The 22264-nt window shown below is 41.9% G+C and overlaps 2 protein-coding genes across 5 annotated transcripts in view; both read right to left on the bottom strand.

Moving 5' to 3' along the window:
* Window positions 1-12119: 12119 nt before the first annotated feature.
* wnt16 (wingless-type MMTV integration site family, member 16) lies at window positions 12120-18817 on the bottom strand. Of its 2 annotated transcripts, none has more exons than XM_077234665.1 (4): window positions 18485-18817; window positions 18095-18321; window positions 15990-16276; window positions 12120-14353 (listed from the first exon to the last, which is right to left on the bottom strand). In XM_077234665.1, the coding sequence occupies exons 1-4, from the start codon at window positions 18574-18576 to the stop codon at window positions 13889-13891; spliced, it is 1071 nt and encodes a 356-aa protein (XP_077090780.1). In that variant the 5' UTR covers window positions 18577-18817; the 3' UTR covers window positions 12120-13888. The 2 variants fall into 2 exon arrangements, with proteins under 2 accessions (XP_077090780.1, XP_077090781.1); XM_077234666.1 differs by having other exon boundaries at window positions 18095-18378; window positions 18485-18813.
* A 1247-nt stretch (window positions 18818-20064) lies between these two features.
* The window catches only part of cped1 (cadherin-like and PC-esterase domain containing 1), a 52508-nt gene continuing 50308 nt past the window's right edge, over window positions 20065-22264 (bottom strand). For all 3 annotated transcript variants that reach the window (XM_077234673.1, XM_077234671.1, XM_077234672.1), the window contains one exon: window positions 20065-21498. In XM_077234673.1, coding sequence (XP_077090788.1) covers window positions 21259-21498 — 240 coding nt within the window. In that variant the 3' untranslated portion in view covers window positions 20065-21258. The remainder of the gene's footprint in view (window positions 21499-22264) is intronic.

Here is a 22264-nt window from a genome sequence, read left to right on the forward strand (position 1 = left end):
CCGCGCCCCAAAAAGCGTTGTGCTCAGCGCACCCCCGATCCTTCTCTTGCCCGCCAAAGCTTGCCAGTTTGCCCGCCAGCTTCGCTGGCATCGCTGGAGTCGCTCACCAACGGACAACGGCCGCCGTCCGCTACCGCTTCCGCCACTGAGGTCGACGAAACAGCCGAGGCTTGCTGCTCTATCCTGGCATCGGACAGTGAGGATTGGGCGAGCTCTGTGGACCTCCCCCCCTCTACCCGCGAGCTGTCAGGAAAACGGGCCAGCATCGAGTCAGAGCTGATGCGTCTGCTCTCTCAGGCCGTCGACAACCTCGGCCTCGAGTGGGAGGCGCCCGCGCAGCCTGCGCGCAACCGGCTGGATGGATGCTTCCTGCAAAAGGACCGCGCCCCGTCACAGTCTAGGTCCGCACCCTTCCTTCCTGAGCTTCATGAAGAAGTTGTGAAAGCTTCTCGGCCAGACTGCTAACCTCTGCCTCTCCAGCATTCTCCACGGTGGACGGTGCGAAAGACAGAGGATACCTCTCTCTTCCTCCAGTGGCAGCAGCCGTAGCAGACGGCGTCCTCAGACGGTGCTACCCACTAAAGCCTGCCGCATGACTTCCGCCATGCTCAGTCGCGCTTACACCGCTGCTGGGCAGGCTGCGTCAGCACTGCATACTATGGCCATACTACAGATCTTCCAGGCCGACCTTCTCCGTAGAATGGACGAGGAAGGACCGGAAGCTGTCAGTGTGCCGGATTTGAGAAGCGCTACAGACCTGGCTCTACGCGCTGCAAAATCTGCTGCACAGGCCATTGGATGGAACATGGCTTCTCTCACAGTGGCTGAGAGACACCTTTGGCTGACGTTATCAGAGATACTCGGAGCGCTCTGTGGTACTCGAGGCGCCTATCTCCTCAGCTGGCCTCTTCGGATCTGCCGTCAAGGATTTCGCTGACAGATTCGTAGAGGTTCAGAAAAGGTCACAGGAGATGAAGCACTTCTTGCCGAAGTGTTCTAGTTCCGCAGCAGGTCGCTCAAAACAGCCGTCTGCTCGAAGCTCCCAGCCGCAGCCTCCGTCCCCCACCGCCGCTTCTCAGCGCTGCCAGGCCCGGGACCAGAGACCGCGCTCTCGCTCTGGTGGCAGCCGCCCCCCTCCGAGCGGGCCCCGGTCAAAGATTGAGGTAAAGCCCGAGGTCTCAAAAACTTCCTAGCCTCTCTAGGAAAACGAGGGTGTTCAGATCCCGCTGCGGCCGGATTTTCACCAAAACTTCTCGCTCGTTCAGTTCCAAACAATGCGACTGTTCCAGTCTATTTAACAGTAAACAAGCGGTACCACAGCCCGCTTGCCTGCACACAAACGCTGTATTTACAGCGACCCAGATAAATCTCAAAAAGAGTGTATTTTCTGGTATTCCAGAAAATACACTCAGGCTCGTCCCTTCAGACTCAGAGGCTCGTCACGTATAGACTACTGCAATGCTCTTTTCACAGGTATTCCGTCCAAATTGCTGTATAAGCTTCAGTTGGTCCAGAACTCTGCAGCTCGTGTTCTTTATAGAACACCTTATACTGACCACATTTCTCCAGTTCTTCAGCAGTTGCACTGGCTACCAGTAAAATATAGAGTTGAATTTAAAATCTTGCTACTCACTTATAAGGCACTTCATAATCTTGCACCACAATACCTTACTCAACTTCTCCATGTTTACACCCCTTCACGTGCACTCAGATCTTCTTCTTCAATTTCTCTTGTGGTACCTCGGATTCGACTTACAACCATGGGTGCCAGATCTTTTAGTTATGCTGCCCCCCGCCCAAGGTTATTATAGTTTTGCTTTTTTAAATTAGTTTTTATTTTAATATCGTTTTCAATTTTGCTTTAAATTTCAGTTTAGTTTTAGTTAGTTTCATTAATGGTTTTGTTAGTATTAGTTTAGTTTTTATTTTGCAAAGAAATTTCTATTTAGTTTTTATTTTATTTAGTTTCAGTTTTAGTTTTAGTAATTATAGTTTAGCAGAACAAACAAAACACTTCCAGTGTAGACCAAAGCGAGACGCTTAATTTCAGCAAAGTTTAATGTTTGCCCAGATTACAGTTAACTCTTGTACATCTTGACATCTTAATAATAAAAATAAAATAATGGTTTGAGATTGAACAAAGCACTTAAAAGTACTTAAAAAAGGAACTTAAAAGTATACAAGAAAAAACTGTGAAAAAATCAGACAAACTAATTCATATTAAAGATGAAATCTTGTTAAACATGCCTAGTTTACTTTTTTCAGCTGTAAATGTAGCAGAGTGACCACTGGTACATAACACCCCCCCCCCCCCCCCCCCCCCCCCCCCAAAAAAAAAAACAGCTCAATTCATCTGACTTCAGCCAACACAACCTGCTATAAAGCCAGTGTGATTAAATAATGAAGTATCTATGCAGTGTGTGTGTGTGTGTGTGTGTGTGTGTGTGTGTGTGTGTGTGTGTGTGTGTGTGTGTGTGTGTGTGTGTGTGTGTGTGTGTGCATGTTTTTCTATCCTGGTGGGGACTTAAACCTGAATGCACAGAGACTCATGGGGACTCGTGTCACTGTGAGGACCTAAATTGAGGTACACAAGCTTATAAATCATACAAAAAAGTTTTTTTGAAAATGTAAAAATGCAGAAAGTTGTGTGATGGGTAGGTCTAAGGGTTGGGTTAGTGTACTGTAAGGAGACAGAATATACAGTTTGTTTGAGGCTACAGTATAAAAACATTTCGTCTATGGAGACTCCCCACAAAGATAGTGGATCAGTGTGTGTGTGTGTGTGTGTGTATGCGCGCACTTGTGTGTGTGTGTTGTGTCCTGGTATTCCATACATTGCGGGGAAATGTCTCAACGTGGATAATAATATTAAACGCACCTTTCACCCTGTCAACCTTCATGAAAACATGACATCTGAAACATACAGTAGCCTACTTTAGCCTAGTAGTCTAAATTAAAGTTTTTTTTGTGCTTGATTGACTTGTTATGCTGTGTTGCACCCGCGTCTCGCAAATGAAACGGCATTCTAAAAATGCTGCGCTCAAGTTAAAAGAAGTCCAACTTGCGTCTTATTACCTTGTGTTATTTCCCATTCCAATGCAACAGACGCATTCTTTATGAACAGCGCTTAGAACTAGCCATGTGTTCTACGTTACGGTCCTTCATTGAGCGCATCATAGATCGCCTCAGCAACTTCTTCACGTATGAAGCCAAGCGCCATATCAGGCATTTCCTTAAACAGCCACAGGTCAGATTTTCCGCCAAAGTAAAGAGCTTATTAATTACGAAAACGATTATTTATTTTTGGTAATTATTATTTTATTTCAGTTAGTTTTTCAGTAACCGTTGTAAGTTTCGTTTAGTTTTAGTCTTTCATTTATTATGAATTTTTAATTTTATTTCAGTTTACGAAAATGTTTTTTGACCAATAGTTTTAGTCTTAGTTTCAGTTTTCGTTTATGAAAATAACCTTGCCCACGCCTATGGAACTCTCTTCCTCTTGATGTTCGCAATAGCGAGTGCTTGATGACTTTTAAAATTCGCCTTAAGACATATCTTTTTATTCTGGCTTTTTTATAACATGTTTTTATTGAGATTTAACTGCATTTTACACTGTTTGATTGTTGTCTGTTTTGATTTGTGTAGTGACCTGTATATTTCTTGTGAGGTGACCTTGGGTGTTCTGAAAGGCGCAATGAAATAAAATGCATTATTTATTATTATTATTATTCCGGCCACGGCCCGATGGTGTTATGAGTGTAATAAAAATGCTCACGACTCAGTGCTCATTCCTACACACAGACACAGCCCGCAGTGCAGGGCTCGCACAAATAAAATCGACTCATGTTGATTGTGCATTAAATGTAGTGAATGTGCCCACGACACAGTGCCCACAAACACTACACAATGCATGTCCCACGGTTTCTGTAAAAACGAAAACAACACACATACAGTCAGCCCAGGCCGACGGTGTTCTCAGTGCAGTGAGTGTGCCCGCTGTCTCACGCCTACATTCCCTCACAGACATGCTAAACCCCACGGGGTTCGTCCCGCTCACTCTCTCTCCACAAACTGTCATAAGTTGAGCGTGGTCAGACTGCCGGCTGTGATCAGCGCGCCCCCCGCCTCAAACACTGCAAATACAGTGTTTACTCTTCAGCACACTGGAGCTCTCCGATCGCCACTATGTTGCGGCCAGAGCTCAGATCTCATTCTACCTCTAGCTATTCATGCAAATGCGTGGGCAAAGCTTCCCGGGGTATCAGAATGGGTGCTGAACACTATAAAAAGAGGCTATTCGCTGCAGTTCGGCGCGAGTCGAAACTACGGTAAAAAACGAAGTAGCTCATCTACTTAGAGCCAAGATAGCGAAACTACTGAGCAAAGGGGCCATAGAACCTTTATCTCAGGCTCAGAGCAAAGGGGGTGTATACAGCAGATATTTTCTGGTACCGAAAAAAGACGGGGGTCTCAGACCCATTCTAGATCTGTGACAGCTGAACAGGGTGCTTGTGAAGCACCAGCTCAGAATGCTTACAACCAAGAAAATCCTCGAGCAAGTTCGCCAGGAGGACTGGTTTATGTCAAAAGATCTGAAAGACGCTTATTTCCAAATACAAATAGCGTCACGTCACAGGCGATTCCTGAGATTCGCCTTCGAGGGCCAGGCATATCAATACACAGTCCTGCCGTTCGGCCTGTCCCTGGCACCCCGTACATTTACGATGTGCATGGAGGAGCACCCCTGAGACTTCGGGGCACGCGAGTTTTGAACTACTTGGACGATTGCCTGATTCTAGCTATATCGCAATCAGAGCTCATAGAACACAGGACCACATTACTCGAGCATCTCGAGAATCTGGGTCTCACAGTCAATTGGGCGAAAAGTTCGCTGTCTCCCAGTCAGAAAATGTCTTTTCTGGGCACAGAACTGGACTCTCTGTCTATGATAGGGATTGGACATTCAGCACTGTAAGACTGGAAAAACTTGAAGGACTTTAAGAGAGGGCCACTCTCTGAGAAAACAAAGGAAATTAACATTTGAACTCCCCCTCGTGCACTATTGAGACGAAGGTCTCACCTCCCTCATCCTAATCTACATTTCTCTCCCCCATTCTTCATCCTGGCAGAGATCTCCCAAACTCACACAAGAATCTAAATGGTTTAATGTGAATGATTATCATCTAGTTTTATACATATTTGGTATTATTTGAAATGTCTCGGTACGACTGGTACAAATGTCTCATTCCCAAAGAAGTAAACCAAAAGGTAATAAAGTTCTTAGGAAGTTTAGAAATATCTTCCACACCCTCCAATACTGGAGGGTGTGTCTTTGAGTTAACACCTTCGACCATTTGACTGAATGCTAATTTTCCACTGCTAGCAAATGGTGACTTACAGGTAAATTTCCACTGTGGATGATGTTTAGATTTGAAATGAGGTCTGGGTATATAATGAAACGCAGCGAGAGTTCGGGGCCTTTTTCTATATCTGAGATCGACCGTGAGGCTGAGAGTTGCGAGACTCTCAGCCTCACGCATTTCTTGTCGGGTAAACTTTTTCCTCTTTGTTCTAGAGCATTTGATGTTTTGCATTGATTATCCTTGAATTGATTATGAAATTATAATGATACATTTACCTGACATATTAAATTGTGACATTTGATTATTCTAATTGACTTTGACATTATTTTCATTCAAGAGTTTAAAAGAATAGTAAAACATTCGCACACATTTTGCATTTTACCAAAAATACTTTGCCGCGAGAAAAGACAGTAACACGCAAAGACCTTCACCGCTAATTCGAATACCGCCATTGGATCGAGTTAGACGGCCTTACAGCACGCCTCGAAATCCTTCCGCCGGGGCTCTATAGTCCTGCTCAAAAGGTTTCAGAGAATGCTGGGCCTCATGGCCTCAGCGTCCTCGGTACTCCAGCTGGTTCTGCTTCGCATGCACCCACTGCAGTTATGGCTGAAAGCGCAAGTTCCACCCCTGGCATGGGCCTCCGTCCTGTTTCGCCTCAGGGTCGATCTGAAATGCGTCTCAGCTCTGGAACCTTGGACAGCAACCGACTGGTATCAGTCAGGTGTGAGCCTGGGGACTTTCTCGAGTGTGAAGGTGGTGTCCACGGACACCTCCACCTCGGGATGGGGAGTGCTGCTCGAGGGCAGACCTTTCTTTGGCCAGTGGTCAGAAAGGGAAATGCTTCTACACATAAACTGTCTGGAAATTTTGGCAGTCGACAACGCGCTGAGACGCTTCTGTCCCCAGATATAAGGTCACCACGTCTTGGTCCGGTCTGACAACATGTCGGTGGTGGCTTATATAAATCACCAGGGAGGCATCAGGTCCCAAAACCTTTACAGGCTGACGGAACGCCTCCTGGTCTGGGCTCAGCACAATCTGCTTTCATTGAAAGCAGCGCATATGCCTGGTTGCCTTAATCTGGGACCGGACAGACTGTCCAGAAACAATGTTCCAGCAGGGGAATGGTCGCTGCACCCGCAGACGATCCAACTGCTGTGGGAGACATTCGGCAGAGCGCAGGTGGACCTGTTCGCGTCCCAAGAAAACGCTCACTTTCCGAAGTTTTTCTCCAAAAAGCAGGGATGCGCTGGCCCACGTCTGGCCCCGCTGCCCTCTCTATGCCCCCCCCCCCCCCCCCCCCCCGTCTCGCTCCTGGTATCAGTCAGGTGTGAGCCTGGGGACTTTCTCGAGTGTGAAGGTGGTGTCCACGGACGCCTCCACCTCGGGATGGGGAGTGCTGCTCGAGGGCAGACCTTTCTTTGGCCAGTGGTCAGAACGGGAAAAGCTTCTACACATAAACTGTCTGGAAATGATGGAAGTCGACAACGCGCTGAGACGCTTCTGTCCCCAGATATAAGGTCACCACGTCTTGGTCCGGTCTGACAACATGTCGGTGGTGGCTTATATAAATCACCAGGGAGGCATCAGGTCCCAAAACCTTTACAGGCTGACGGAACGCCTCCTGGTCTGGGCTCAGCACAATCTGCTTTCATTGAAAGCAGCGCATATGCCTGGTTGCCTGAATCTGGGACCGGACAGACTGTCCAGAAACAATGTTCCAGCAGGGGAATGGTCGCTGCACCCGCAGACGATCCAACTGCTGTGGGAGACATTCGGCAGAGCGCAGGTGGACCTGTTCGCGTCCCAAGAAAACGCTCACTGTCCGAAGTTTTTCTCCAAAAAGCAGGGATGCGCTGGCCGACGTCTGGCCCCGCTGCCCTCTCTATCCTCCCCCCCCCCCGTCTCGCTCCTGCCTCAGGTGTTGGAACGAATCAGGGAAAACGGGCGCTCAGTGCTGCTTGTGGCTCCGCTCTGGACGAACCAGGCTTGATTCCCAGTCCTGATGCAGCTGACCAGCACTGCCCCGTGGCCAATACCGATGAGGAAAGACCTCCTCTCTCAGGCCAAGGGCTCGATTTGGCATCCTCGCCCGGAACTATGGTCCCTTCACACATGGGCCATCAACGGGTACCCGCTAACCTCCCGGAGGGAGTGTTAAACATGATCACGGAGCCGATCCATTTGTCAGACATAAAACATTTGTCTTTCAAGACAGTGTTTCTGATGGTTCTCGCTTCAGTGCTTCAAGCGCATTGGGGACTTACAAGCGCTTTCGGTGAGCGTGACGTGTATGGAATTCAGGCCTAATGACTCAAAAGTCATACTCAAACCGAGGCATGGGTACATGCCTAAATCCCTCAACACACCGTTCAGGGCCCAGGTCATTTCCCTGTCCGCCCTTCCGGTTCACAACGAGGAGGACGCGAGTCTCCTTTGCCCTATCAGGGCACTAAGAACTTATGTGTCCCGCTCATCTGTTTTCAGACAGACTGAGCAGCTCTTTGTTTAGTTTAGGGTGTTCTAAGGGACTAGCCGCATCAAAACAGAGCCTATCCAGGTGGATAGTCGATCCAATAGCGCTGGCTTACACATATAAGGGCCTGCAGTGTCCTTTGTGTGTCAGAGCGCACTCCACGAGAGGCGTGGCCTCGTCATGGGCGTGGTCTAGCGGGATTACCTTGCAGGATATCTGTACAGCGGCAGGCTGGGCCTCGCCGTCTACATTTATAAGGTTTTATAACCTAGAGGTTCCCGCCTTACAGGCTAAGCTTCTGTCGGTCTAGGAATCAGCACTGTCTGCCCTCTTGTGCCGGCTCAGAATGCTGAATCTTGCCTGTGCATCGCACACTGTTAAAATGGTAAGCTCCCGTGGGATGCTATTTATGGGGAATGACGCTTCTAGCCTCTCTTCCCTGACTCTCTGTGAGTCTATGGTGATTATGCACTATATGAGCCCCGGGCTACTGCCCTTGGGACTTTGGTGTCGGATCCCAGTACGCACAGCGTTTTAAACTGTGTTCCTCATGGCGTAAGATATTACGCAGTACGAGAGGAACTATCATAAGGGAACGTACTCAGTTACTAACGTAACCTCGGTTCTCTCTAGAGAGGGAACGAGTACTGCGTATCTTGCCGTGCTTACAACATGCTCTGGTTCGCTTCGGTGATGAAAAACCAGTTTGTATCAGCCTATCGAGCTATATTTATAGATCATGGCCACGCCTATTTCAGCGGGACGTGACGAAGTGGGCGCGAAGCGCCCCCATTGGATATGGTGTCACGCAGGGCCTCTCTCGATAGGCTGCTGCTGTTGCCGCAGGTCAGCCAATAGGCACGCAAGCCGTCTTGCCTAGCATGCTGCTGCAACGCGTTTTACATTGATTCCAAATTAAGGAATTTTTTGGCTTCAATATCTCGTGGAAAAGAGGTTTTCCCCATAGCGTAAGATATTACGCAGTTCCCGTTCCCTCTCTACGTTTCTTACTGTTCAGAAAGACGCTTACAAATAGAGGGAAAAAAGCAATTTGCCAAGAGCCAATAATAATAGTGAAAGTGCACAATGCCAGGTTTATTAGAAGGCTAAATTTGGGTTTTAAGAGATATTATACTTTATTAATGGCTACAAACAGGGACCTTGTGATCTCCATTTTTTGTTGTTGATGTTGTTGTTTCCAAATTCCTTGTGCTGTTTTTAGAGGCAAAATTTGCTCATTCGAGGAGCGAATGGGGACAATAAGTACGAAATAATTGACGACATGAATTATTAGAAAAATAATGCACACGTACCCGAGGTGGTAATGCGGTCACGACGCGAAGCGGAGTAGCCTACTACTATATACTACAGTTAAGTTACCACACCTCTAAACATTGTGCAGATGATGCATTTCAAGACGTTTGTCAAGTTTTTGTCATTATAACGCTCTTGTATGTAGGACTAATTTCTTACGCATCTAATCCCATGCCTCCGTTGCTAATTCCAAAACATAATTTTAGAGTTAGTAACGGAGGTTTGAGCCACTGATAGCAGACTATTGCTGGGGACACACACTTAACAACTTGCTGCAATCGAGGACTGACTGTTTCCATCGACTGCAGGTCTTAAACACAGACTGTGAACACTGAACGCGCTGAACACGGGTAAGATCAGTCATATCAAATTACATTCATAACTGGCCTGATATAACTCCTAATATGGAACGCGAACGTTTGAAACAATCTGTATTGTATACAGCGCTATAATTAAAGGTGACGAACGCGTGATATGTGGTTTTGTCAAACGCGGCAAATTTAAACGAGTTTCTTTAGAAAGAGTAGGCACGCACGTTCTGGCCGTACAAGGCAACAATTTGGAACCTGTTTCTTTAGTAGGCCTATTATATTCACCAATGCACGCCGCACGAACATATTTTTTTTACTATGTTAAGGCGGAAAATTTTAACGTGTAATATATTTATAATTGCAACCCTGAAAACGTTTGTCCACCGACCACCAATCATATTCAAGCATTGATTCAGCCCCGGGCCCGTGGTATAATGGTATAAATGCATATTATGTAAATTGTGACTTTCTCTTTTTCCACTCAACTTCAGAAGCCAGATTTACGAACCGCATATGAACACACGAAGTCCATTGTCAGAATATTTTGGGAAATTAAAATACCCAGGAGGCATCATCTTATGCAGTTTGTGATGTTGGAAAAGCATAGTACCATCTGCATGTGACGATACTGTTAATCACCTGTTACTAAACTACCTCCTTTCAAAAAATATAAAGCAATGTAAAATGCTACATTTTTACATTAATTTTAATGTACAAATTGTCATGTATTGAGCAACGTCACATGTGCTAATAACGTCATATATGTAGCGCCTTTGCATAATTTGTAAAATAATAATGCTCGGTATAATTGTTTTACGTGTGTTTTTTGTATGTTTTCATTAACTTTTAGCCTCATCTATTTAAGACAGTATTCTGAACAAATCCAAAACAAAGTTAAATGAATTTGATTATAATCAAGTTAACTAAGAGTGTGGGTGCTGATTTGCACCAAAAATACCTTCATACTTCATCTCCCTCTTGTGGTCTTCTCTGGCAAGACTATGTGATCCACCAGATGGAGGCAGATACCATCATGTCACTGATGGATAGATCCATCCTGTTCATATTCCCCCCATTCCCCCCGTATATAAGACAAGAAAAGTTAACCCATTTCATATATGATCAGAATGACTGATGAATTGCTTTAAACAATCACTTCATAGCAGTATGGTGAGATATAGTAAGAAAAAAAGAAACAAAGAAAACATACAGAATGAATTAAGGCAGAGCAAGCACTAAAGGACGTGTGTAGAATCTTAACATTGACTACAGCAGTTGTTGTGGGAATTTTCGACATTTAAGCAACAGTTATTGGCAGGAAAACATTGCGGCCAATCCAAAACCCCTCAGGCCTTAACCAACACAACCAGACGCAGCCACGAGCCCCTACAGACTTCTGGGAAGGCGTATAGAGCATGGCACCACCCATAGAGCATGCAGGAATGGGCCAGTGGAAAAAGCGTGACTCTTGGCTTCGGATGTAATGCTATGCTTGGATGGACATAACTGATCATTCACATATGAGACAAAAGCTGAACGATGATCAGGAAGAGAGCAATGACCCTGGTCTCCACAGGGCAGCGTGGATCAAACTTACATCCAAAACATATTGTGCGTGTGTGCATGTGGTCGCACCACCCACTGTGTTGCCTTCAGTCTTTACTCAACAGCACATACAGAAAAAATAATAATTTCAGAAAAGAAAAAAAAAACATTGTATTCATCTTACATTAAAGAAATGTAAAATGTTTCATGGTCATGCCTCAAAAACTTCTGGGGCTCAGCAAACAGTAAAAAGGTAAAAAAAAAAAAAAAAGGCTGAATAATTATATTAAAGTATATGGATATTCTTCAATTACTGATTATTACTGAATTTCATCTGCAGAAGTATTTGTCTTTGTTTTAACAGTTGTGGAGCTGCTTTTTCCTCATCAAACTACACTTCGAGAACATTTAGAAACAGTTTCAGCTCATTAGCAATGGACAAATCATGATTTAACCGTTAAACACATACTAAAAAGAATGAGAGGGGTGAAAAGAGGCACCGAAAGTCTGGCAGCCACCTGAGTTGTTGGCTACATCAAAGAGAACAGATGCGTACACGTGGACTCCTTTCGCCTGCGTGATGTCTCTCTCCAGAATGGGTTGCCACCAAGTTTCCAGGGCTGAAGGTCTCAGCGCTGCTCCTGAAAATGTACCTGGAGACTTGCAGTGATTAATGCAAGATTTCAATGGATTTGATTTGGCCTACAAGATGCTGTCTGTGATTGGTCAATGTGTTGCCCACAAATGACGAAGAATTAGCCGAAATTATGACAAGATTCGTAACTAGAACTTAAAAAGAACAACGTGTTTTTTCTTGGAAAGAAGAATGAAGAGATTTTTTACAGATATCAAGAAATATGTTCTATGGGGAACATACTGTTAAAACAGTGTGTGAAAAGGCAAGATTTCTAAAAGGGATTCATTTATTGGTTGGAATTGGGTTTAGAGACTTTGGGAGAGTCACTGTAGAGAATAGTCTTAAGTGATTTTACACAGAAAAAAAAAAGGTTTTAAGACAGCTTGATGCAACTTCCACTCAACGGTAAATACAACCACATGATAATGAACAAGAAGGCATTCAGTGAAATCACGAAATGCAACGTGAGCGAGATTTTCCACCGACTTTAATAGATTTGCCAGCATGTGCAAGAACTCACAGGAATTTTTCCATCTGTCACTGGACAGAAGATCTCTGATATGTTCTGCCGTAAATTGTCACCATCCCGTTGCTTGGAATGTAGCTACATAAAAGGGCCATTTGCATTAGCATTTAAGAGAATGCAACCATGGTATTTGGCACAACTCTGTTACTTCTAGCAAAGCGCTACTTTTTCAGAGATGTGTGTGTGGGATTACAGCTTAAGAGGAAACGAATGAGACACAAACATCAGTCACAAGAAATAAGAACTAGAAAGACAACAACCATGTATTTGTAATTTGGAATATTCATTTAAATTGTAAATCGATAAAGCTGCAACTGCAGAACATCCCCGTTATCTACACTTTCGGGAATTATTCCCATTTATTTGTTTAGGATGGAAGGAGCAGACGGAGAAATATCAACATTTACAAGCAAAATGCAAAAGCAAAAGAATGTTCATGGTCTCTAAAAAACTAATTTTATTTAAGTTTTTCAAACTCAAAAACAAGGTGTAATTGTAGGGGTGTCACGATTCTCCAAATCCTCGATTCGATTAAATTTTCGATTCTAAAGTCACGGTTTGATTCGATTCTCGATTTTTACATTTACTTTTTTTAAAGCCGAAACCGACCAATCAGGATGCTCTCTGTCTTACATGCGCTTCATGAGGCACAAGGTCTCTCGCTCTCTCCCTCTCTGCCGTTCGCGCGCTATATGGTTTGGAGCACAGTTTTTTCTGTCTCGCATGCGCGCTCTTGCTCGCTCATTCTAGATTCCGAGAGATTTTAAATAATTTGTGGGCATCAGGGAGCCGCTATCAATATGCGGGAGACTCCCGGAACTTCCGCGAGACTTGGGATGTCTGCAAACTGTGGCTTTTTTGAAGCGCGAACGTTGTCAACATAACTCACTGGAAATCCAAAAAACGTCCACACCTGCGACTTCAATGAAAGAGGAGGTGGTTCAAGTTCTGTCGATGGGTCTCCTGCATCTGCAGTTGCCATGCTATCTTTTGAGTGGCTGTAGGTTAGTTAGAGGAGGTTGACCATAGCCTCACAGCACTTCAACACGCGTGTTTTTTTCCGCAGACACGCCGACCGGACATGACATGGGGGCGTGGCAGCATCGACGATTCCATTTTTTAAATCGAGGTTCGAGATTTTGAATTAATTTCGATCAATTTCAATTTAAAATGGAAATCGTGACACCCTTAATTGTAATCGCATATGTCGATTGTTCATAATTTAATATATACATTTACATTTAAATGCAGAAAAAAGCTAAAATTGCAGAATACATCCTTTGGGAATTATTTATTATAAGGGATTCTCATTTGGCACCTACATATCAAAAATATCCCGGCATATTATCTACATAATTCCCATTATAATTCATCATTAACTGAAGGAGGCCTCAATATAAACCCCAAAAAACTCATCTATTTACACTTTTTCTCTGCAGTTCATTATTTCAGTTCCCTTTTTGCTCCAGTTATATTCCACAGTCATTATATACAAAATGGCTTGATTCCCATTTGAAGCTCATGGGAAGAGTTACGCATGTTTACTTAAAGGGGATTATACCACTTCTCCCTGGTTTTTGCTGTGGATTGCTGGTTGCCATGGATATTTTGTCAACATACTTGTTTGATAGGCCAAACGGCGCAAAAAAGGTCCACTTCCTCTCACAAGGTCTTGTCTCAGGAGATCTTTCCAACCCTCCCCAAGTAGTTGCTCTACTTGCAGGTGTGCATGTCGTTCATCGTCTCACAGCGCCGACACCGAACGTAACAGCACCAGACGAACTTACACTCGCAGCGCTCTACGTGTCGTACCACGTGTGTGTTGTAGCCCCGCCCACAGCACAGCAGGTTGCAGCCGTCCGGCCCGACTGAAGTTCTGTTACACCTGCGGCCCCTGGTCCCCGTCACGCCCAACCGTCGGTCCTCCAAGCAGTAATTTGGCGATTTGTTGAGGAATATTAACTCCTCTTTGGCGATAGGCATGTGGCGTTGGTCTTTTTCCTTACGTCGCACCTTACTTTTGGAACGCTCCACCACCTGAACGCTGGTCTCGTAGCGCTCCTTCAGGTAGGCACCCACACGCTCAAACGCGGCCATTGTGCGCCAACACGTCTTTACCGCACACGAACCCGACACGCCATGACAGCGGCAGTCTGTCAACATTGTTTTGGCCACTGCCTGTAGAGGAATAGGATACGGAGGATATTATATATCTGATCAACAATAGAAAGAAACTGAGATCAGAAGAGAAGCTTGTTTTTCTATGTAAGCATGCAGACATGTGAACTGATTCAATTTCAGCCTTCCAACATTTTTGCAATTTATTTTGAGACTTCCTGGACTTCAGTCAAAAAACGCAGAACTAATGTAAATCTCCGGGAGAGTTAACCCTGGTTGACTATAAACCACATTTCCAAGGACTATATCATTTTTAAGGATGGATATTTTATGTCCTTCCTTTCCTTCATGTTCTGCACCATGTAAGTGGATGGAGTATTTTGTGAGCTGATGACTTTCATAAAATAGGAGCATTCGTTTGGGTGAAAGATTACAGGGGCCCTTTGCTGACTTGAGGGGAATTTTGTCTCGCTTAAACGCTCCTTGGTGGTTTCCAACCAGAGCTCTGGTTTAGGGTCTCCAAACACTTACAAGTGTTCTTCAGTCAAGGCTGTGGAATTCGGTGCAAATCATCAGCTTCTTAGATTAATCAAGAACATGTGGAGAGATGTAACTCATTTGAACGACAAATTGCCAGAGCTGAAGCAGCCCATTACTATTTCTGTTCTTATTTGGTTGTTTTGAAATCGTTTCTATTGTCAGTTAGAACAAGTCAAAGATTAAATTGCTTGAGAAAACTGTCATATTTTAAATGGTAAATACACACAGAGAGTATGCAAGTTTGTCATCTTGCATAAAACCTTGAGGTGATTGAGGAAACCTTGTGTTGGACCATCAATATTGAATTTTAGAGATGATATAAGGCTGTTTATAAACGAGGCAGTAAGAAGAACCTTGAATGCTTTATGAATGTTGCAAGAATGCTGTCTGAGGGTGGACCATTTCTCCACTGTCACGCTTTTCATATCTTCTCCAATTAGAGTGAATTATCATCTATATAGAGAAACAGCCCTGAACTAAGAGAGCTCGCTAGTTCTTTAGCTGTCTTTTTAAAGCAGGCAAGCAAAGTCACATGCAAATTGATTCTTTTACTTTACATATGTCACTCAAAATGTGAATGGAAAGGCAAGTTCTCTCGGTACGACAATGAAGGGCAATCACCATGATTCCGAATAATAAATCCCATTTTCTCCACAGAAAAAACCTGATTATCATTTCATGATAACAAAATACGATGAACTATATAAAGCAATGACATACGCTTCTGTAAAAGCTGCAAGTCAGTGTGATTTCAACTTAAAGAGATCAATGAACTCCCAATGGAAAACGAAATTGCGGCAAAAGAGCTCAGCAACGACCACACACTTCCATGAAGCATAGTGAATTGATTACATCATTTGCAATACTTTTGGGATTTTGGTCTATGCCTTCATAAAATACGTTAAGTACAAAGTCTTATACCTTTGTCTATTTGTTAAATTAATGTACTTTTTTGTTACAAATAAAGTTTGGAATGTTATTATTTTTCTCAGAGCTGGTTGGTTTAAGTCCCTGACTTCTTATTAAAGCCTTTATTAAAGTATTTTTTGAGATCTCTGGAGAATATTAAGGGAAAAAATAAGCGAGCAGTCACTGTTGTGCATCTCATTTCTTTCAACATTATTCACATTAGAAAGGTTAGTTCTGTGTCACCCACCTGTCTCCCAGCCTCGCTGTTATGCTGGTTCATAGTGAGCAGGGCATCCTCACCATGGGCTGATGTGTTCTTTACCGCATTTTCGATGAAGCGGCGACTGAACAGAGTCCCGAAGGCGATGTCATCGGAGCATCCGCCCCAGTGCCAGCCCTCTGTAGGCGAACCGCTGCCCAACAGGCTCGTATCACACGAACACTCTGTCATATTCCCTGCACTGCAAGAGCGAGTGACTGCGTGAACCAGCCCGGCAGCCATTACCGAGTAGATAAATGCTGTCTCTTTTGTCCCTTAAAAAAAAAAAAAAAAAAGAGAATGTAAGCAAGATGCAGATCAAGTACTTACAAATGTTGAAACAACTAGAAAATCTGGGAATGTAAGAGATACCCAGCAGGACATTTGTGAAAAGTGTATCAGAGCAGAGGAGTCTGGGAATGTTACTTACATCGATATCCCACTATAAAAATTAGCAAAAGTGTTGGCTGAAGGTTTTTTTATTAATATTGTGAGAACAGATGATGTTATAAAAATTCTGGGCTGAACTTTATTTAAGGTGTCCTTGTTGGAATGCAATTATACATTTAGGGTTTGGTTTAGGGTAATTATGTATCGTAATTATGCATAATTTACAGTTAAATACACGTGTAACAAGGACACTAAAATAAAGTGTAACCAAATTCTGAACAGCCTTTTTAAAAGATTCGTTTTTTAAAGTCACTATTTTGCACATTAAGTAAATATCTCTGATATACTTTTAGTGGATGGATTGTGTTTAAAGGTTATTCACAATAACTGTATCATTTTACATCTATTTTCAATTCAGTTTAAAAATCACTTCATGCCTCTTAAGTTTTAATTGAGAGCAAACAAGTTATTTATTCATAAAATCGTGTATGCAGTTCCTGCTAATTTTAATAGCTTACATAAAATTATATTTATAACACATAACTCATTTCAGGAGAAATTTGGTTTATAATTTGCTTTAGTAGATTCTGTCTTATTAACTAGAAAATATCTGCTATGATCTTTTTCTATTACTTTCAAGAGAGATGACCTTAACATAGAGCAAGAAGTCTAAATAACTGGAATAAAATTAGAATAGAATAGAAAAAAACTGTTGTATTTGTGATGGTTAATTTAGTGCATATAGACATAATAGCAAGATGCCTATAAAATTAGTCTAAACCCTGGTTGTGGCAGCAGGAAATCAGATGTACAGTATACAGCACATGTTCAGTTTCCCCTTGATTAATGCTTGGATTTTAACTGCTCTGGGACAGAAACTTGGGGTAAATCTTATATGAATTCACAAACATCAAGAAACACGTTCTAGCATGTCAGGTCAACTCTTTGTTTTATAATCACTCTAATAATGAATGCATTAAATTCAGGGCCAGCAGAAGACCATAGTAAATTTTGTATAGAGATGGTTAACCTAAAACAGATGTGGGTTCACAACTGTTCAATGAATAAAACATCTGATCAACACATGAATTAGCATTTCAAATCAATCGTTAAATGGTCAAACATAGGATTGACAGTCAATTAAAAACATTCAGATGCTTTAAACAATTACAAAGTGATGATCTCTCATTATACACAGAAACTTGTGACAATTGAAGAGACTTATTATTTTTTGTTGAAGTGTCCAGTAACCACATAAATGCATAACATATTTTAAATTATTGCTTTCTGCTTTTAGACATAATTTTATCATTGACATCTGAAGGTGAATAACCTGCTTTACGAGACTAATTTTGAAATAAATAATTTACTAGCAATACAGTGATCATCAAACGTCATGGCTCAGTTTAAAGTTTGAGATATTTCTACCTTTTTCAATGTATCAATCATTATATCGAGATGTAATGATTTTTATGAATGTTTTTAATATAAATTTTCATACCCACTTATTTTTAAATGTTTAAAAAAATCCTCTCTGTCCCCCTAAGTTTTAGTAGGCCTATTTTATGGAGATTTTTTTTTTTTAGATGTGCTGATCAAACTTTATATTATTTACTTTCATTAAATAAAGTTAACTGCATAGTTAGAAAAAAGTTAACCTACATTAAAATTAAATATATTTCAATGTGACATTGCATGCATACCACTGGTGAGCTCGTAGCCGAACACGTTCGGGTCCCGTCGGGTCGAGCAGTTCCAGCGTTCGTGTTTGAACTGCGTTTGACACTCGGTGATGCCCAGGCGCGCGCCCTCTTTAACGCTCGGTATAAGGTGCGGTTTGCGCGCGCACAGCTCCTTCTGCTTTTGCGACAGGGGCAAATGCGCGCAACCCAACTTCTCGGGCACTCCTACAGATGTGATGCCCAACCACCTGTGATGCGGAGCAGTGTGACACAAAGATCAGAAGCGGTTCTCCTCTCCTGTCGGCCTGGATTGAAATGCCATAACCAGGCCCGAGGAAAAGGAGACAATTTTCAAACATTTTATTCAAACATTATTTGACAGTAAACACGACACAGCACTTATGTACTTACATCCAACTTCCCTGAGAGCACAGAGGACAAACTGAGAGCCATATAATGAATATATGGTAAATTGCATGTATTCCACAACCGGTATTATCCATGACCACTTCATTTAACAAGTCCCGAACTGAACGTTAGGACAATGACGACTCATACCGGTCCACTACATCTAATATCTAGCGCATGTAATCCACAAACGGTGCTTTAATATTCACAAGTCTCCTTTCATGTATCCATTAAGTCGCAGGTACGAAAAAAAAAAACATCCAACCACCAAGAAGTCACCTTCGCCATCACTGCAAACTCAAATAGACACAAACAGTTATATAGCCTACTGCTGTTGGAAAGCGCGCAACTAAACACTCTCATGAGCAGCGCTCCCACATCGTGATTGGTTGGGAAGGTTCATTAATATTCAGAAGGTACGACCGTTGTCAACACTGATTGGACAAAGCGATGTTGGCTTGTAGTTCGGTGAGAGAGAAAAGCGAGACAGAATCAAGTAGGCTACACTCGGGGTTTTGTGAGATTTAAAGGACTGTGTTTAGAATAAAAATGACTTTAGTATTTAACTGAACATATTTAACATATATTTAAAAAAAACAAGTTTAACATAAAAGGCAGAAAAACAGAAACGCTGACGCATACAGGGTAAAACCATTTAAAATAAAACATGTTGAGATTTAATAACTGCCCAGTGTTCAGATTATACAGTGACTTTCAAAAGCGTCGACTACTATAAAATAACTTCAATAAATTAATAATATAAATTTATCTTTTATTATTAGTGAAACTTAAGAGCCTATGTTTTAAGCCTATATATATATTTATTTATGACTGAATTGGAAAGTTAGAGAATATATTTGATGTAATTTCGATCTACAATTTAAAGCAGAGCTTCCCAAACGGGGGTGGCTACTAAGGATTTCGATTTTGCTTATAAAAAAGAAATGACTAAAACAACTAGACTAAATGTTATTAATTAAACGTTCCAATTAAGAGAATAAAACAAAATGTATATAAAACGCAAATGAGCACAGAGTATATTTGACTTTGACGTGCTACTTTGTTTTCACCCATAATTATTGATAATCAACTTTAATAATGATTTCCACATTAGTCGAAACCACCTTATATCTGATTTGGAGTCGATTAAGGGGGACTTGTGTCTTACTATGGGGGTACAAAAAAAGTTTGGGGAAAAACTGCCTTAGATAATCAATAATAATAAAAAAGTTACAAGTAAAAAGCAAGTAAAAAGTTGATACAAATGTAATTATATCATAAAAAGGACTATTATAATGCTATAAAAAGGCTTTTTGAATACATTTGAATAAAAAGGGTTCTTTTTCAGCAGTAGCTTTTTTAATAGATCAAGAATAGTGCTTCTGAGCATGACTTTTTGTAATCTTGTTGTTTACAATGACAATAAAGCTCTATTCTTTTTCAGCAAAAATTTTATGTTTGCATGGATTACACTACACGTCAAATAATTTTTCTGCTAAAATAGCCTATGACCTAAATGGAAAGGTTGAATCAAATTTAATATAAGAAGAAAGAAACATTTGATGAATTCAAGAACCAAATTGTTTTAAATTATGAAAATATACATTTTTAATAGTTTGTTATGTTTAGTTACATTTCATGTTGATTGTTGGAATCACACATTTCATGTAGGGTACAACCAGACATATACCTTGGCACAGCCCTTTATAAACATTCAAAACATATGTAATAAATTGACCTTAAAACGCATGTCAATAAGAGAGTAATCACGCGCTGCGGAATCTTTACGTGTCAACTCATGCGGGTTTATGGGTTAATTCATTTTACTTCAAGTAACTGATGGGAAGATAAGTTGTTTTATGAGATATTTCAAATAAATCCTGCTAATTTTTCTTTCCACAAACCACTTCCTGTTTAACTTAAATTATGGACAACTGAAAAATCACGCATTCCAGCAATTTAGAGTAAATCCAGCAACAATATAAAAATTCTTACCATCAAAAAAGTATAAATAACCTCTTTTTTGTAAACAGGATTTATAACATTTTACACAGATTAGTATTAAAGGCACTAAAAAACATTGGTAGAAAAATAAATGTAGAAATAGAATAAACATAGAAATATGTGTGTGAGGAACATAAGACAGTAATACTATAACTCAAAATATACTTCATAAGACCTTTGGCATAGAACATACTTCATAAATACTTGATGAACTTGGCATGTGAAGGAAAGGGGGTGTAAAGCTAGACTTCAAAACATTGCCCCAGGTTCCATAAAAGTGACAATGTGAGGCAGGGTGACATCAAAGGCACTCCATAGCAGCTGCAAAACTTTCCCAAAAAATATTGGGAACATTTCAGCCCATGGTTCAGCAGTAGCAGCCTTGTGGGAATGTTGCATTAGCGTTGTAGGAAAGTTTTTGAAAGGCTGTTTGAAGGGGCCGTAAGACTGTCTCACAGTTTTTTCATCAGCATCGCACTGCAGCCACTGCCTGCCCTTAAGCCACAGCTGCCAAAGTCATTTTGACCGGGCTTCAGGGGGTCTCATTGAACCCTCCACACCCCTTTTCCATCTGGTTGGCTCTACACAGAAACACACATGCACAAACAGACACCTACCTAACTCGCCCTCCAATTTAACACTTGGCATATGGTTTAGAAGATTTAGACCAATCGGTATGCACAGTTTAGCCCTTTCTCAACACAATGAGCACACACACACACCTGAACAACAAGCACAGGTTAGCGTCACCAGCCGCTAAATGTCTTTTTTTGTCAATGTTGGCGAATGGTCCCGTTGATGTCGTGATTCACACATATCCTGCTGAGGAGGATCTCCGAGTACACCGCGTTCACTGGTCCCTTTACTTGGTAGGACACGTCAAGTGGAGACGATGGATCCTCGTGCTGTTGAAGCCCCGTTTGCTCATTGGCCGGGTTCCCACTTTCTCCACCAAGCTTCAAGATCTTCAAATTTCTTTGGGAAGCAGCGGTTGGAAAGGGAAGTTTATAGACCTGCAAACAAAGTAAAATGATCTTCAAAGACATTTCTTGGTCAATCTGATTTCTTTAGAATCATTTGAGCTAATCGACGACCTATGCCAGGGGTTTTCAAACCTGTCCCTGTCCCGGGGCACTGCACATTTTGTACGTCTCCCTTATTCTACCCTCAATTCAGGTCTTGCAGTCTCTACTAATGAGGTGAGGAGTTGAATAAGGTGTGTATGAGGAGACATACAAAATGTGCAGTGGGGTGCTCCAACACAGGTTTGAAAACCCCTGATCTTTGCCATATTATAGCATAAGTGCCCATCCACTTATAAAGATTTATAAGTTACAAACCAAGCCAACCAGCAATAAGGTGAATCAAAAAATACAAACAATGCAAAGTTTATTTGAAGCAAAAAAGTATTTGGAAATGGGACTAAAAGACAAAGGTACAAGGCTTAATGGCTTTAGTGAAGGGAAGAAAACTACAATACCATGAAGCATTGCGAACAACAATCAAATTAAAAATGGAGAAATATAAAAGTTTTCATTCAAAGTTGTTGAATATATCTATAGAAAAATAGCCTGTCACGACTCCGATTGGTGGGATTTTCATAATGGGTAATATAGTTTCCCCCCACAAATTCAGCTATTAAACAATCATTTAAAAAATAAGTCGAAACAATGCGTGTTGATGGCTTTAATAAAAGCATATAGCATTGGTTAACAACCTCAAAGCTCACATTAGCTCTGCCTTTAATGGTTCATAAGTTATTGTTAAAAATCTATTTCC

Source organism: Siphateles boraxobius, unplaced genomic scaffold (assembly GCF_051911475.1).
Source record: "Siphateles boraxobius isolate OS27281-9 unplaced genomic scaffold, OSU_SipBor_1 19, whole genome shotgun sequence".
Taxonomy (NCBI): Eukaryota; Metazoa; Chordata; class Actinopteri; order Cypriniformes; family Leuciscidae; genus Siphateles; species Siphateles boraxobius.

Coding starts and splice junctions, on each gene's coding strand:
- wnt16 (XM_077234665.1), bottom strand. CDS start 18,576: ATGGATAATACCGGTTGTGGAATACATGCAATTTACCATATATTCATT. Junction 18,322..18,484: donor TGCTCTCAGGGAAGTTGGAT/GTAAGTACATAA, acceptor TCCGCATCACAG/GTGGTTGGGCATCACATCTG. Junction 14,354..15,989: donor ACAGCGAGGCTGGGAGACAG/GTGGGTGACACA, acceptor ATTCCTCTACAG/GCAGTGGCCAAAACAATGTT.